Consider the following 17,926-nt stretch of genomic DNA (forward strand, 5'->3'; position numbering starts at 1 on the left):
ATATAGTTACAAAAGAAATGTATGCAGGCCAAAAAAAAAATTGGGTAATAATGTTTTGGGTTCTCCCCACATCTCCTAAGCAATGAGGAGAATTCAAGACAGTTTGTAGCCTAGTTTTCTTCTGAGGAAAGAGAGAATTAGAACTTAGGGTGTTTTTTTGCAATATACAGGCTGAGCAGCAGGTATTCTACAAGAAAGAAGCACACTGGCAGTTATTGCTAGCCGAATGAAATATCAGGTTTGGCTGCCAAAGTTTATTCCAGTTCTACAAGCCAAACTGGCACTTCTGCTTCTCGCTCTCACTTTCCACACAGATTGTAGGTTTAAAATAGGCAAGCCAAGTTCAGCCACCTGCAGTGGGCTTATTTTCCAGTTCCACAAAAAAGGCCATGAGCCACTCCTGGCCACTGCTGTCCACTCACGACCAAGCCACATACCTAGATGGAGAAACGAAGAGCATCTTGACTCCCAGCAGCCTATCCAGATCTTCACTGGGAAAGAAGATGGTTTTCACTAAAAAGATTTCTTCATTCATTATTTTTAACCCCTCCATGGAAATATGTCTTGGTTCTCTCAAACATCATCAGTAGCTGCCGATGGGTAGAAGGAAAAGGATGCCTTGGATGCAGTTATACCTATATGTCGATTCACATCAATTGTTCACTGAGCCAATTTTAAGCTGTAGGATGACTATGTGATGACAACCACTTTGTCTAGCTGTATATGACACAGGCTCTGGTGGTATAATGGGATCCATTTTACACTACAGGGGAAATTACTCCAATTGCTGTTAGTACCAATTTCCACCAGTCTTCCACACTCCCCTTTAGTTTCAGCTTCTCTGTGCTCACAGGCAGAGATGGGCCATTAGCCTCCTCTGCCTGCTAAATGCCAACTGGAATTTACCTCCCCCCAACACAGGCCCACAAGAGAGGTGGAAGCTCAAAACCCCTCCCCCCCTCCTATGAAGCATGTATGCCAGTGGACGATACTTCTCACCAGCAAGATGTGCCCAGGATCCATCTGCCAATCGATGCCAGGAGTGTTCTATCGGCATGGAGGGATATTGTAATCGGCAATTTCATGGCTAGCTAATTCCTTTTGCTGCTGCCTTGTTCACCCTCATTCACATGTGTGGGCTCTGCCACTCTGTCACAAATGAACACACATTGTTGTTGTTTATTCGTTTAGTTGCTTCCGACTCTTCGTGACTTCATGGACCAGCCCACGCCAGAGCTTCCTGTCGGTCAACACCCCCAGCTCCCCCAGGGACGAGTCCGTCACCTCTAGAATATCATCCATCCACCTTGCCCTTGGTCGGCCCCTCTTCCTTTTGCCCTCCTCTCTCCCTAGCATCAGCATCTTCTCCAGGGTGTTCTGTCTTCTCATTATGTGGCCAAAGTATTTCAGTTTGGCCTTTAATATCATTCCCTCAAGTGAGCAGTCTGGCTTTATTTCCTGGAGGATGGACTGGTTTGATCTTCTTGCAGTCCAAGGCACTCTCAGAATTTCCCTCCAACACCACAGTTCAAAAGCATCTATCTTCCTTCTCTCAGCCTTCCTCATGGTCCAGCTCTCGCAGCCATATGTTACTACGGGGAACACCATTGCTTTAACTATGTGGACCTTTGTTGCCAGTGTGATGTCTCTGCTCTTAACTATTTTATCGAGATTTGTCATTGCTCTTCTCCCAAGGATTAAGCGTCTTCTGATTTCCTGACTGCAGTCAGCATCTGCAGTAATCTTCGCACCTAGAAATACAAAGTCTTTCACTGCTTCTACATTTTCTCCCTCTATTTGCCAGTTATCAATCAAGCTGGTTGCCATCATCTTGGTTTTTTTCAGGTTTAGCTGCAAGCCAGCTTTTGCACTTCCTTCTTTCACCTTCATCAGTTCCTCTTCGCTTTCAGCCATCATAGTGGTATCATCTGCATATCTGAGATTGTTAATGTTTCTTCCAGCGATTTTAACTCCAGCCTTAGATTCCTCAAGCCCAGCATGTCGCATGATGTGTTCTGCGTACAAGTTGAATAGGTAGGGTGAGAGGATACAGCCCTGCCGTACTCCTTTCCCAATCTTAAACCAGTCCGTTGTTCCCTGGTCTGTTCTTACTGTTGCTACTTGGTCGTTATACAGATTCTTCAGGAGGCAGACAAGATGACTTGGTATCCCCATACCACTAAGAATACATTTACTGAAAGAACCGCAGGGCTGCTGAAAATTGAAGGGATGTGGAAGCCACCACTGGAAATATGTCATGGCCTCACAGGATGGCATATACTTGTTACCCTGCTTAGTTCAGATTCTGTCCTGTTACCGTACCTAGATTCTAGGGCAGTGTTTCTCAACCTTGGCAACTTTAAGATGTGTGGTCTTCCAAGTCCACACATCTTAAATTTGCCAAGGCTGGGAAACATTATGCTTGGGGGATTAATCTAAGGCATACCCAGGGTCTTCTATGTTCAACAGAGGACTTTAGCTGACAAACTCGGGAACACCAAGTCAGATAAAAATAAAGCAGAAAAATGTGCTGAGGTCAATTTAATACTGAGACACCATCACAGATGCCATGTTTGCTGTGAGGATGCTGACATGTGTGGTGAAATCCTCTCCTCACATGGAATGTCACTTCTTGGGCCAGAACAGCAGATTTCAAAGGCAGAAGAAAACCCCAGAGGATGGCCCTTGTCTCGACCATGCTCTATAATCCATGCCAAGGCTTGGCACAGGCCCTGGTTTGGCTTAAGGTAAAATAAGACCCTTGTCAGTTTCAAAAGTCCTTCCAAATAGTCCAGTATTCTTCTCCCCCTAAGTCTGAAGGTGGGATGAGATTGCAGAGGCTCCTTGAAGGCCACAGAGTGAGTTCAATGCTTTGAACTGGTAGTAACCCGAAAGCCCTTTTAGCTACCCCCACCCCCACCCCAAAACCAGTGACCATAGCTCTGGCTCTCCCTCTGAAACCTGTATGGGTGGTTTTCAATCCAGAAAGTAGGAGGAGGCTGGAACCCTGCTGTCCACTACCAGGTGGGACGGTGGGAACTTGCAAGCTAGAGACAGTCCTTGAATCAGAACCTCAGCCATTGAGCCAAAAGCACTGCTTTAATTATTGGCAAAGCGAATGGGCCAGATTCTGAGGGTTCATATCAGTTGATATGGAGGATCCCAGATTCTCTTAGTTCTTGGCTGAAAGAACTGCACTCTCCTCACCCTAAACAGAGGGAGAAAGCAGGCAAGTGAACAGCAGGATTGTTTACAAGGATGCTGCCTGAGCCTGCTTGCCAATGCCAGGGGTTGGGGTTATTTCAAGAAGGAAAAGCAAGCAAGTCAATTTGTTGTCATTTGCTTGCCTATCTGCTAGTGAGGAGCAGCCACAGGAGAATCCATTGGCCCCACAAATTTGCCTCCTGCAAGCCGTGCTGCTGCGTACTGCCTGCCCACCTCCAGGCCAATCAGACTGAGTTCTCCTCTTCTACCTGAAGAGAACACTAAGGATCCAGTCCACAAAACCGTGGGTAGCCCACTAGGATCCACAACAACTACCTCAGCAAGACTTTTGCTATCGTGCTTTGGCCCTCCTGTAGTTAGTGGCGCAGCTCACACGCTCAGCGGGTTGCAGTTGAGAATCAGACATTGCTTGCTGATCCAGCAGCTGTTTTGGATGCAGAAGATCCTGGGTTCACCTGAGGCTTCTCCAGAGGACTGGGAAAGGTTTAACTCCCATAGCAGTCAGTTTCGGTAATACCAGTTGAGATGGGCCAGAGTCGGACTCAGGGCAAGACAGTTTGCTGTTTTCCTTATGGATGTCGAAAGGGTGGGGGTGGGGGAGGTCAAGTCCTTACGTAGGGATTCAGAGGCACAATGTTGTGTACACCTGTTTTCCTTGCTCTCTCACACAGCAGTGAAGAGCCAAAGCATTAGCAATGGTCTGCAAGTCCTATAGCCTGATCACTGAAAACCCTGCTCTGTTCCTCCTTTGGTTTCTGAAATTTCACAGGCACACATACATGCCAAGACAGTCAACTGATTAATTTTACCGGCAAGCAAACAGTAACATTCATTCTGCCTAGAGATTTAGGAATTTTAAAAACAGGAATTTTCAGGATGCGCCATTCTCTCAGTTCTCCAATATGAGCTTAAATGGTACACCGTACAACCAGAATAAACACTGCCATGGTGATGACGATGACAATGATAAACTTCTGTAGCAAAATGGGTGACTAAGTGGAGCTTTCACTCCGTGCATTTTCCAATATTGGTTCAAAAATCTGCCCGCTAAACTGAAGGTGGGCAGATTGGAGGCTTGCAGGAACTACTTTACCTTTTAGTAGAACCCTGAGACTCCCCATCTACAATTTCATGAAATATATTTGCACTAGAGCTAAGAAACAGGGCACATGACTCTATATACAAACTTAGCCCAAAACTGTGAATCAAGTAATATATTCTTTTGAAAAGTACTACTCCTAGCTTTCCCACAAGCATTCTTTTTCCTCCCCAACATCCATATTTAGGAGGAAAAACTGCTTCCATGTTGCTACTGCTTAGAGAGTTAGTTACCAAAAACCCAACCAATCCAGTGCAAATCAGCTAGAGATCTACCAACAAATTCCAAATCAATCTCTTTCTTATTGCTGTTCATATTGTACTGATTTTGTTCTCATGTTATTGTGAGACACAGCTGCTAGTAAAAAAAAAAGTAGTGTGGTTGGCCTCAAACCACAGTTATATATTCTGTCAATAAATAACCACATGAAGAAAAATCATGTTCAATGTCCAGCTGTCAGCATTGTATATGCATGTCTGGCAGCTGCACACAGGCATGTTCTCACTAATTTTGGTCCTCCTTAGTATGTGTGCCAAGCCACAGATCTTGACTGCAACCTAGCCTTCCACCATACAGTCCTCAGGTTATGACGGAAAGTGAGACCGGGAACTCTGTTGCTAAGCTACACGGTCATAAAGCACAACGTCAAGTGACCATGTCGCTTAGCAATGGCAATTCCGGCAGTTCCAGTTGCTGTTGTTAAACTAGGACTGCGCAGGTCATTAAGCGAGGACCTCATGTGATCACAACTTCCAACTTCCTTCTGGCTGCCCTATTGACTTTGCTTGTGGGAAGCTGGCAGGAAACATCGGAAATCATGATCATGTGACCACAGCTCGCTGTGATGTCATAATTGCGAGCTGGGTGCTAAGTGCCTGGACCATGATCATGTGACCATGGGGATGCTGTGACAACTGGAACTCCAAGGACCAGTCATAAGTGCCCCTTGTTCAGCGCTGTCGCAAGTTTGAACAGTCGCTGAACAAATGGTCATAATCTGAGGACTACCTGTATTAAATAGATTTTGGTGACCACTGCAGTACAGCAATAATGCAGCCCTGCATTTCAGCACTTGCTTGGCAGCCACAGGTGGCAAGGAATTGCATGCAGAATGCAGAAATGAAATTCCATGCAAGTGAGGTGAGAAAGCATCCACAACACAGAAATCAGCAGTCTAATCATCATCATCGTCATCTTCTTTTTCTTCTTCTTCTGCAGTGCTGCACCTATTGTCTTCTTTACGTTATAATACTCTTGAGTCGTAACATTGTGGTATAATGGATGGAAGATTAGCCTGATGCTGAATATTTTCCTTCTTGTGTATTTTTCAGCAATAATCACACCGCGACAGCTTTAGAATCAGCAAGAACAACAAGAGTACGCTGAAAACTTCAGAATCAGGCCACTGTTTCAGACCACGCAACAGCAGGGCCTGATATACCTTACCGAGGATTTGAGTAGTGGTGCACATACAACTTCACAATAGTCAGCCCCTGCAGCAAAGAGCTGTCACTTCAGTGTTCGGTATAGTTCCTAGCAAGCTGTTTGGCACGAAATACATGCTAAATGGTAGTAAAGCAAGCTGTCACTCAGTGCCTGTAGTCATATTGTTTCTCTGCCCCTATAGTCTTGTTCTATGTGACCAAATCCAGAGTCAGCTGGAATCACAATGGAAACAAAACACATGGACAGGATATGCCATTTGCCTAAGTAACTGAAAACCCAAATGTCTTAGCTTCACTTGTCTGTGGAGCAACCAACTGGGTTACAACGCTCCCTGAGAATTTATTTTTCTTTTGCACCTTTTTTGGCAAGAAGACAGTAAAGAAATAAATAACATACATTATGATCTACTTACACGACACAATTGATCCCAAAGTCACCTATAGGTGGCTCATGGAAAGTAAAATCAAAGTGCCCAAGCTCAACTCAACTATCCGAACAGATGTTGTAATTAATTTATAGGTGAAAAAATGCAGCGAAGTTCACATGGCACATCTTTCAAAACACAGTTACCTTGGAATGCAGAAAGGTTATATACCCATTAATTCCACGAAGTGGCAGCGGCAGCAGTTCAATATGTTTTGGAGCTACTAATTGGATTGGTTTCAGAAAAAGATTTCCATGTTTGATCTTTTACTGATTTTGGCCTTGTGAGAAAAGCAGGATATAACAATTAGTGTAATTAGAAAATTCCTTGGTAGGAGAAATACTTTAGAAAGGTGAGAAATTAATATTGACATTGACATAATCATGGCCTTGGTGACAATATGTTTCTAGGCAGCCTTAACTTAGTTACCCAACACTACAAGATTCCAGAACAGGTTAAGCAGGATCACAATAGCTGGAAAAGAGGAATTCTTTCATAGTGTTTGACAAATAAATAAAGTCATTAAATGTTGCAATGAAAACTGCATGTCAATGATAGGAGACACGAGATCTTACAATCCACATCATAATTTGCAAAGGACTGAAGCACTAAAAGGGGAAAAGAGAATAAAGGAGGAGAGAAACAGAAAGATGAAGATGATGAAGATGGAGGAGGAGGAGGAGGAAAGAGAATGAATGAATGAGCTACTGCCAGTTCTGGCTTCACCCACTTTAGGCTTCAGATTCACACATCACTGATTTCCTGATTTATGCCCCCAGAGATTTCCCTCTCCCTGGAAATTCAATTCTTGACAGACAAAAGATTTTCTATCCCTCTTTTATTTTTTCCTTGCTTCTGCAGCTTTGCTTCAACCATTCTCCTATACTGTGTTCTCTGTATGCCTCCTAACATACCCCGCCTTTATTCTCTTTTTGTTCCCCCTTTTCAGCATTCCACTACAATGTCCCTGTGGCTTTTCAAGCCAATGCCACCCCCTTTACTAGATCCAAGCTTTTGTCCTACTCCTCCTTCCTGGCTCATTTTGGCTGTCCTGAACCCGCCCTGAGATCAGCTGAACCAATGGCAAGGGCAGATTCATCTTCCTGCCTCTCCCCTGTGACATTAAAGCGGGTGGCACAGCTGGATCAAGAGAGGTGGAACGTTGGAACCATTTTCTAGACAGGAGGAATTTGAGGTCTTGGGTCTGTTCATGACCATGGAAAGGAGCTGATTCGGTAAGTTTCAGCAGAGACATTTGGATCCACTTGCTCTGGAGATAGCTCTTAGTGCAGGGCTGTCTGAAAGTACTACAAGGGGAACAACTCCTCCTGTGAGTTAGCCAAGGAACCTATATGCTCTGATGAGCTCCTGTTTATCAGCTGGTTTAGTTCCACTTCTCTGCCATCAGGCAACTTCACCCACCACACCAAAAAAGGAAGTTTTGGTTAGGAGGCATTTTGCATATGCTCAGAGGCATTCCCTTCTTTTCTAGATTGAATCCTGGCACAAAGAATGTATACTGGGTCTAAAGCTTGACTGATTTAGTCCTTACCAGTTGGTTAACCAAGCCTTCAACAGGGACAGCTCTGCGTGAGCCTGGAAATGTCTCAACCATTGCCAGAGCAGCCAGTAGGATAAGCCAGCCCTGCAATTAAAGTGACATTTCAGTGCCTCTCCAATGACTCTTCCTTCAGTAGACTCCATTCTCTCGAAAGCCTCTGGCACTGACAGCAAATACAGTCCAGTGAGCTCAAGGAAAGGCCTCTCACTGGGCACATGGCTAGGCCACCTGAAACAAGAGGGGCCCAGATCAGAGGCTCCAACAGCGACAAAGGCCAGTTTAGGTATCTTGTTGGGACTATCATGCTCCAAAATAACAGTAACAACCACAGTTCAGAAGCAGGAATGAAGATTCATCAATCAGGAGGATGGAAAGTATGTTGGACAGCATAAAAATACTTTTTATATGTTCTGAAAGGATAAAGCAACCATATATTTATGTATCAAGAAACCTGAGCTTCACTATCTGGCTGTGAACCAGTATCACCTTTACCAGCAATTTCCATTTCAAATGCTTCTGGTGGAAATGCTGAAATGATTCTGACAAAAGGCCAACCAGCTAGTCAATCAGCAAAGCCCAAGATAATTTTCTTCTGAAATTCATTAAAATTTTGAACCATATGTTTTGTCCCAATGGAGACACTCCCACTTGTTCCTCCCAAGAACCTTTATGGAGAGGGAAAATCAGCTGTGATCCATCTGCTTCATGTGCAAAATCCATGGGCTTATTGCTAACCAACAACCTTTGAAGAAGACCTCTCTTGGGGTCTGCATTTGGTCAGCCATGGGAACCAGGAGTATGGCCAGAGCAGATTGGACAAAGGCTTACAACTCCTTAGTTAAAAATTAAAGAACCGCATTCCTAAATCAGAGCCAGGTCACTCATGCGCTATTCTGTACCTAATGGCAGCCAGCTAGTGCTTTCAAATAGTGCATATGGAGGAAGCCTTTCTTCTACTGATCCTGGTATACAAAGACATGGGGCCTCTGTGTGAAAACTAAGAGGTGCAACAGCAAAGAAGATAAAAGAGGATACAAGTTTACATATGGCATCCCTATGCTAATATACATCTGCAGATGCCAATTTACAAAGTATAGTTTAAATCAGTGTTTCCCAATCTTGGTAACTTTCAGATGCATGGGCTTCAACTCTCAGAAGACTCAACAATGACCATGCTGGTTGGGAATTCTGGGAGCTGAGGCCCACAAATCTGGAAGAAAGCCGATGTAGTGTAATGATTAAACTGTTGGACTCTGAGTGGAGAGTTACAAGTTCAGGGTGACTTTGGACCACTCTGAGCTCCTGAATGAAAAGCAGGATAGGAAGGAAGGGAGGGAGTTGCCAAGATTGGGAAACTGGTTTAAATAAAAATCCAATGTACACCTCACCATTGTGGGAAGACTCTGAGAAGGAGCTGTCGAGGTGCTGACTATGGAAAGGCAATGCTAGGCTGCTCCATACTCCCTTCTAATGGTTCTTATTCTTAAATCAGATCTGAGTCAAACAGACTCTGAAAGAGAGGGCTCTCCTTTGTAAACTGGGATACATGCACACTTCTTGCATGAGCAAGGTCCATTTAATCATGGGGTTATTAATCATGATGCAATGTACATGTATGGAATATGCCTAATCCCTACCAAACCAAACAAGTCAACTAAGAAGTCATCTTAGTTAATTGACCTCATTGCTGCATCTTATGGAAGTTGATTGCATTTCCTAATTACCACTAGAAGGGCTCTGAGTTTGATTTTAGTGATGAAAAAGTAGGATAGGCATTTTATAAATCAATTGTTCAAGTAGATCAGCTTTTTCCCAATCCCATGCCTTCAAAGTGTGAGGGACTGTAACTCCTGCAATTCACAGTCCAGACAATGCTGCTTGGCACACTTGTTGCCAGTGAACCTAAATCATTTGATGTCACTGAGAAATGTTGATTCTCTTTGCACCATCACAACTTCCACAAAGGAGCCGACCCTGCTAAGTCCTGAAAATATGTTTCTGAAAACCAAGAATACGAAGTATCATCCTAGCTGGCCTGACTGAGATAAGAGAACCCTAGGAGCCCTTCCTCTCAGCTTAGTTTTCATTCCACAGAGACATTTGGCCCTTTTAACATTATAGAGGAAACAGCTGAAGGTGCCTTTTAATGGGAAATCTTGCTCTCTAATGCTCAGCTAGAGTTGCTGGTGTATGTACTGTAGGTCTGATGAGTCAGGAAGCAAAATTGAATAGTTCTGCTCCTTGGTTACCACACATTAGGAAGGCACCAGGTTGGGCAAAGTTGGTTGATTGCTATTACTTCAGATTATTTGCAGCTGCAATCCCTGAAGATCACCTTCTTCTGAATGGACTTTCAGAAGTCCATTTCAGTGGTGCCATCTAGATTATTCCCTCCCTAGGGAAGCCTGGTTGGTCCATCCTTTGTTGCCTTTATAGTCTGAATGCGCTTGAATGTTTGATTCAAACAGATGGGCTTCACACATTGTATGAAGCCATAATGTGGTTTGTTGGATTTTGGCTTGGTACTATTGTACAATTCCAACTATTGTGGTTTGCAGATCATGACTTATGGATTAACATTCTGTGTTATTGTTTTTATTATTTGAAATTTGGCTGGTTTTATCTCATTCTGTTGGCTATTATGCTCTCCTTCAAGTTGCTGTTTTATTGTCGTCTCTGTTGATCCTATACTAATGTTGGGGTGAGAGGGCTCGTGGCCAAAAGTGAGATAAAAGCATTTTAAATAAGCAATAAATAAATAAGGAGCTCAGCCTGGTGTACACAGATCTGCTCCTACCCAAATATATTAAGCTAAGATAACACTGTGGCCTGCAGACCACGTGTAACCTACCAGCATTCCTTCAGCATCCCCAGAGCTCTCCAAGGTAAGTAAAGCCAAGAATGTCTGTCCTTTCATTTTGGGGGGCATTGGGGTGTACGTTTAAAAGCAATATACACGTCATAAACTTTACAGAGGCTTAAGGCACTTGTGCTACCCCTGAAAGCACTGGAAATGGATGTTTTCAGAGTGCGCCCCATAGTATGCCATGCAAAGTTGATGCAGCTCTTGAGCTGACTGAAATTGCACTCAGCTGGCTAAGAAATAGCCACTGGCTTAAGGTCTTCTAATGAGCTTGATGGCCAAATCAAGATTTGCACGTGAGTTTCTGACCTGGGAACAGTATTTCCCTAGAGGTTATTGGTTGGTTATTATACATTTGGGCAGGGAATCTTCTCCTTCTGGCCTCAGCAGGGCCCAGTTATGGCACTAGAATAGAAATGATAAGATTTCACTCCTGTAAATGTATACGTTTATGTCCCAAGTCTGCTTCCATCTAATACGCACATAAAAAGATAAGCAGATTTGGAATCATGTATGAACCAATTTAGGCTTTTTGGAGAAGTGAAGAAGTGCACAGATATATAATGTGGTAAGATTCTGTACTCCCATAATTCTTCCCCAGGATCCCCAGGTTCATGTTTTTAATCTTTAGCCATAATTCAGCACACTCAAATGTTTATATGCCTGGGAATGCTGAGTGAGAATACTGAAAGCAGACTAAAAATGCAAAGTGGGATAGAAAGAAATTCCAGAAATTTGTAATTGTGATGTGGGTTTTCTCAAAAGTTTCAAATTGGAAATTTTCCTATGGAGACTAGGCTAATTTGCACCAGGCAACCTGCATTGGAAAACATCCAGTGTGCTTTGGAAGTTTCTGATGGATGACATATACAGTATGTTGATCTCACATATTTACTAAGGGTAGTCACTCGACAAAAAGCATAATTACATTTAGAAATGGCTAGACCTGCCTAATACTGTTGCTGTTGTTGTTGTTGTTAAACTGATGAAATGGAGTATTTTCTGCAGAAAAATCAAGCACTTGAAAAATAGACATGTCGTATCATTGGGTATTTTGGAATATGCACTGCCTCTACCCCTGACTTCTGGTAGTCCAGCATCTCTTACAATATTGATAGCTAGGAATGAGTGAATCCCTGGATTGAATCAGGTCTACCGCAACACACGGGTTGCAGTTTCGGCCTCTGCAAAGAACAGAAGAGCAGAAATCAAGCATTTCTGTTATCAGTAACTTACATTTAGGTGGGGAGAAATTATGAAAAAGAAAAGAACAAGCCATTGATATGAGGGTGGCAGAGAGAGGGACAACTGATTTTTCGTTGGAAGTGGGTGCGGCAGGGATTGTCTGTAGATGAGGACAGAAACAGCTGCTGTCAACATAGTGAAACTAACTGTTTAATCCAGCATTGTCCCCTTTGAGTGTATTAAGTTTTCCAGAATCTCAGCTGGAAGGCAATCTTTCCCATCATTTGCTACTTGATCCTTTTAATTAGACATGCCAAGAGTTGAAATTGGCATTGTATTGTATCATGAAGCTGAACTACAATGGTATCTTTCCTAAACTGTTCCAAATGATAGATGGTGGTGGTGGTGATGATGATGATGATGATCTTCTTCTTCTTCTTCATCATCATCATCAAGTAAAGCCTAAAAATCAAATGCTGTTCATTTATTCTACAGTCTGAGGCACCTGGTGAATGCCCCAAGAACTTTAAGCTGTGTTTTTTTGGGGTGGTGCTCAACTTCCACATGACTTTTTAATAATTCTAAGAATATCTTCCACTTTCAGCTCTCCCATGAAGCCAGCAAATTTCAGGCAACTCTTCTGAATCAATTTCAGGCATTGCTATTGCTTCTAGCAGGCCTTTCAACCTTCAATTTATCGTTTTTGCTAAGCAGAGGGCTACTGCATACATTATGCAGAGGCAAACCCAGGTCTGCCACCAAATGTGCACTCAACAGGGAGCTTGTGGCCAATTGTAGTTCCCTGACAATGTGCATGTGTAGGTATGTGAGTGTGTACATGTTATAAATAGGTGGATACAATGTTTGTTGCATGCACTATTTTATATTTGGGAACAAGTCTCAACAGTATCATAAGGGAATCCAGCCAGATAAACACTACCGCGAGGCAACATAAGGTACTTTATGTGCTCCAAATACATGTACAGCAGAAGCACAATTGAACACAGTAGTGTTTTCAGGAGTCAAGGCACTTAGGCTATATGAACGGGGGGGAAAAGGAGCTGGATCAATTTGATCTATGCAGCATAATCCCGCAGGGAGGTTCTCTGCCCAAGTCCTCTTAGAATCATGGGAAGCTACACAAGGATGCTCTTGTTTTATCATTTGATGCCACTTCAGCTGGACTCTATCAACAAGCATTTTTGGTAGGAGGGGGCAGAAGGTGCCACTTGATGCCTATATGTTTCAGCCTCTGATATGTTTGCCCCATATCATTATTTCACATGCTGCACAGTTGAACCTTGGGAGAATAAAAAGTCTCAGGGCTAATCCTGCCTCAAATTAAGAGTTAATTAAGGTAGACTAAGACAGATTAAGAGTTAGGGAACTCACTCATATCATGTACCCCAGGCTCTTCCAAGGTGGGGGGCCGCCAGTTGTGTTGGAGTGCAGCTCTCACTGTCTCCTAGGCAACATAGGCTTTGCCCTGCTGAGTATGCGATGGGAGTTATAGTCAGTACATCTGGAGAGCTCCAGTTTGCAGAAGATTAAGTTTACATTCATATGCATGGCCACATGGATATATGATCACATGCATGACATGTGGACACACACAACAAACTTGAGGTACAGTGAACACATATCCTCATCAAAAAGCAAAATATGTCTATGCTCTTCTAACTCCAAATTAGGTCTCAGGAAAATGCATAACGACTTAGAAATGAGAATTTGGTTTCATATACACACACATTTGCTAGGTTGTAGGAATACACAACACACCAAGAAGCATGAATTGGAGGAGATGCCAGTATGATACTCATGCCTATATAAGCATGGTGCACATCCACCTGAGCCCGAAGACAGATGTGCAAATCCTCAAATATTCCCCAAATCTAAATACATAGAAAGGGAGATGCAAAGGAAAATGTATGCCTCATTGTGTGAGCACAGTTTTACCAACATTCTTTGAAGCACATCAAAATGCAGCTGTGGTTTGCATGGGTTCATCAGGAGCTTTTATCTGAGCCACAGGCACACAGAAGTGCATGAACACATTAGTTTGTTCACCTCCCTCTAATTTGTGAAAAAGAAATCAGGGTGGTTTTTCACGCCAACATGTGTAGTCACTCAAACATAAAATCAGCCACACCCTACAATCCCGCCAGCTCAGCCGCCTAGCTTTTCATAGAGCTTTCATAGCTTCCCATTCATTCAATATGTGAAAAGATGCAAACAGCCTTAGAATCACTGCTGCCGTCTGCACAAAGCCTCCCTTCCTCAGACCGGATCCTGGTGTAATGCAAGCATGCTTGCATGGGGCATGATCTGAAAAGAGCATTTCCTGCGTGCCTTGCTGACATCCAGCTTCTCCCTGCCTCTTCGTCTCAGCTACAAAGGGGAAACCATCCATCTACATCAGACCAACTCAACTGCCACCCTGCAGAACAGATCATCAAACTGAACTGTCACCTGCTTGATGTCAGCACTTTCTCCCCAGTACAGGCAACCCTTTAACATACTTGGGTTGACCTTTCGGAAAGGGCCATTCCACAGTAGTTCAGGAGAAAGGAATCGATTCCTGGTATCTCTAGTTCAAAAGACTAGAGGAACGACTCTTCTTTGCTGAAGAACTTGACGCTCAACAACTAGTTAGAGTAGATAATACTGAGCAAGACTAACCAATCCAATCGCTTCAGGTTAACTAGTCAAGAAAAAACCGTGCAATATTGTCCAGCTCTGCCACTTCTTCTGCCAGAGAGACCATCTTTTCCAGGGTATAATCTCCACAGCTGCTACTGCTTTTGCATTTCTCAGGGCTGCTTCACATGATGTCTTCCCACTCATGGTGATCTTGCCATATAACAACCTTTGCCAGACTAATAACCTTTGATGTGTTGGATTTCAACTTTCATAGTTCCCACCCATCGTGACTTTGAACCCATGCTGTCTGGGAATTATGGGAGCTGCTGAAGTCCAATACATCTGGTGGGAATCAGGCTGGGGCATATTAAACAAAGGACATAAACCCACTTTCCTTGCTTTTTCCCTTTTCCAAAAAACACTTTCACCTAAATGCAAACTCCACAGACCAAGGCTCTCACTACTCCAAATGGGACAGTAACAACATATTCTGACTAGAGCACATTTGTCCAAGACCACACGGATGGGGAATTGCCTAGTATTAAATACCGTGGCTGCCTGATCCGTAATAAAACGATTAATTATGAATTCCAACACACACTCTTAATATCTACTCCATAGTCTGCCTATATTTAAATGATTCCCCACAAGGGACGGATGAAGCAGCCCAGCATGTGCATTTCAAAAGTAAACAATGCCTGTGTTCAGTTTCTCCCTACTGTTACGAGCAGTATCAATTTCACAAACCCTCCCTCCTTTAAAGTAGGACACTGAGACCCTTTAGAATGATGCTCCCATTGCCTACCCTACAAGTATCTCTGATGGAAGGAAACCAGTGGAACCCAATGTCTATCTTTTTGCAAACTGTTGTCTTTTCTGTGCATGTCAAAGCTTTAAGCCATAGGTGACCATCACTGGAATGCCTGGAACAGCCTGATTCTTGCAGGAAAACACAGCTTTGCTGCAAGAGGTGGCGACAGGGATCAATAGGTGGCATTTCTCTGAGCCAACCAGACAACTCCTGGAGGTGTGGTCTTCTTCCCATTGACATACAACTCAGAGGCCTTTTGCCAGGTTCAGCTTTTAAGCCTCCTGCTGCTTTTTATCCACTGGAACCCCCAAATTCTCCATCCAGGCTCCTTTCAGCAGCTAATTACCGCCCAGTCTTCTTAGAATAGCCTTTCCCATCACTGCAGGGAGCCACTATAACTGCTGTCGCTGCATAGGCACTCTTCAAAGTCTCCTTCTTTGTCTTAGACATAAACCCTATCACTCTGCACTCTTAAAGGTAGTTGGCTGGGGGATGAGAAAATCCTGAAGACACCCAGTCAGCATATGCAAAGGGGCACAATAAAAGGCTCTGCTCCAGGCAAGGAAAAGGAATTCACAAGGAGTACCACATTTGCTCTCAGGGGCTGGCATTCCAGTCCTGGCAGCTCAGGAATGTAGCATTTCCAAGCACCTTAAATAGCACAATACACCTTTGGCAAACACAGAGGCCCTCTTTATGGTCTCAGAGCAGTTTCCACTTCCCCAAATGCCAATGAAAGCCATCTCAAGAGATAGCATGCTTCTCCTGCTGTTTCCTACCTAGATTATGTGACCTGGGTTGATACTTGGACTGTCCCCATATCCATGGCGAGGCCATCTAACACAGCTTCCCCCAAAAGGTTTTTGAGTTCCTTGAAAAAAAAATGCAAGCCATCCCACATTTGGGGTTGGAGAGCTGGCAGGAAAGAGGGAAGCCATTGTAGTTTCTCAGGGCTTAAGAACTATTATCACTTTTGCATGCACTGCCATTAGTTTTATCCCATGGCACCATGTGAGGTTTTCCGGAAACAAAAACAGAAAAACAAACCTGAAACAAGTCTCGTAAGCTATCATTCAGTTCATATCCTGAAATAGATCCCAAACCCTTGGCACCCTGGAATCCAAGTTACAAGGAGATGATGCAGTCTACACCTTCATAGCTGGTGACAGAGGCATCCAAACCCCTCTATCTCAGCATCTTCTAAGTGACTAAGTTCACTGACATCTTGATAACTTTATGGCTCTTGCTGCACTGATGTCTGATACACCTGCCATTACCTTGACCTCAGTATTTCTACCCTCTGGCACCCAGGACATCTGAAACCATGCACTGACCAAATGACAAACAGAAGTCCCAGCCAAGATGCAGGCACCAGGCATAATTGGGGATGAAGTTGGCCAACGGTCCAGCCCATCCTCCTGGCACATCCTCCCCTGGTACCCAGCTGGACTGGCATCCTGCCATCAGGCTCCTACTTGACACAGGCACAAGGGGCTTTTCCCCGGTGCTCAGCCACTCCTCAAAACCCAGGAGACCCCCCTCCCTAACACTTCTGCCCACTGACCTGCTCGGGTCCCTGGAAGCAAATCCGGCACTGCGGGGTCCTCATCCCACTATCCAAGCTGCTGCTGAGCGACACTGAGTCCAAAGCTCCTCCGGCCCCACCCGCGGCGGGCTGGTGCCCCGGCTGGTGCCCCGGGGGCTGAAGCCGAGGGTCCTTCTCCTCCAAGGCCAGGCTCCGGGGCCGCGTCTCGGCGCCTCCCCCGCCGTAATACTCCGCTTCATCGTCCTGCTGGACCGAGCAATCGGCGAAGGGCGGCCATCCGCAGCCACTGCCGCCCAGCGCTCCCCGGCTTCCCCCAGCTCCAGGCTCGGGCTCCGGGCGGCCCCGCCGCATCAACACCAGCAGCTTCAGCTCGTTGAAAAACATGCGGATCCGGTACTTGAACATCATTTACCTTTTTCGGCGGCGGCGGCAGCGTGTACCTTTCGGGATGGGGGAGAACCTCGGAGAGGTGGGGTGCGGGACGCCGCCGTCTAGCTGCGCCCCTGCCTAGCATCGGGGGACGGAGAAGAGAGGGAAGGCGCCCGCCAGGTGTAAGACGGGGGGACGCAAGGAGCAAGACTCGCAGCCCACATCTCGTCGCGCAGGGGAAAGGCAAGCCGCGCGTTTACAGGTGTCGGGGGCGGGGGGCAGAGATGGATGAAGGGCAGGAGAAAATGGGGAGGGGGAGGTTGCAGCCCGCTAAGACGGAGAGAAAGGTCTTTTGGGCGCGGACAGCGAAGGGTTAATCGAGAGGTCGGAATTCTACAACTCGAGGTCCCGCTGGGGTGGGCGATCAGGGCGGATGGCGGGGAGGGGGGTTGGGCAGTCGTCCTGGCGCGAGGTTCAGGTGTTGCGGGAGGACTGCTAGGCTGGGGCAGAAGACGCGCTCCCCTCTTTTCTAGGCGGGTGGTTCGTTCTCCGCTAGGATTCGGCGCGCTCGGAAAGTCCCTCCTGGACCCCCCGCGGGGGGCCGGCGTCCGGATTTCCTCGGGCCATTGTAAAGCGAGGCGAGCCAAGGGAGAGCTTTCCGGCGCTCAGGGCCTGCAATCGACTACGCGGAGGATCCGGGGAGGGAGGGAGGCAGGCAGGCAGGCAGGCAGGAGGAGAGGAGGGGGGAGGAGGATTC

General features: G+C 45.2%; 1 protein-coding gene across 1 annotated transcript in view; it reads right to left on the reverse strand.

Moving 5' to 3' along the window:
• The window catches only part of MARCHF9 (membrane associated ring-CH-type finger 9), a 35,087-nt gene extending 17,858 nt beyond the window's left edge, over positions 1–17,229 (reverse strand). Inside the window, exon 1 of the mRNA XM_063293800.1 lies at positions 16,819–17,229. Within this exon, the coding sequence (XP_063149870.1) occupies positions 16,819–17,208 (390 nt within the window). The 5' untranslated portion in view covers positions 17,209–17,229. The remainder of the gene's footprint in view (positions 1–16,818) is intronic.
• Positions 17,230–17,926: the final 697 nt, after the last annotated feature.

This window comes from Candoia aspera, chromosome 2, assembly GCF_035149785.1.
Source record: "Candoia aspera isolate rCanAsp1 chromosome 2, rCanAsp1.hap2, whole genome shotgun sequence".
Taxonomy (NCBI): Eukaryota; Metazoa; Chordata; class Lepidosauria; order Squamata; family Boidae; genus Candoia; species Candoia aspera.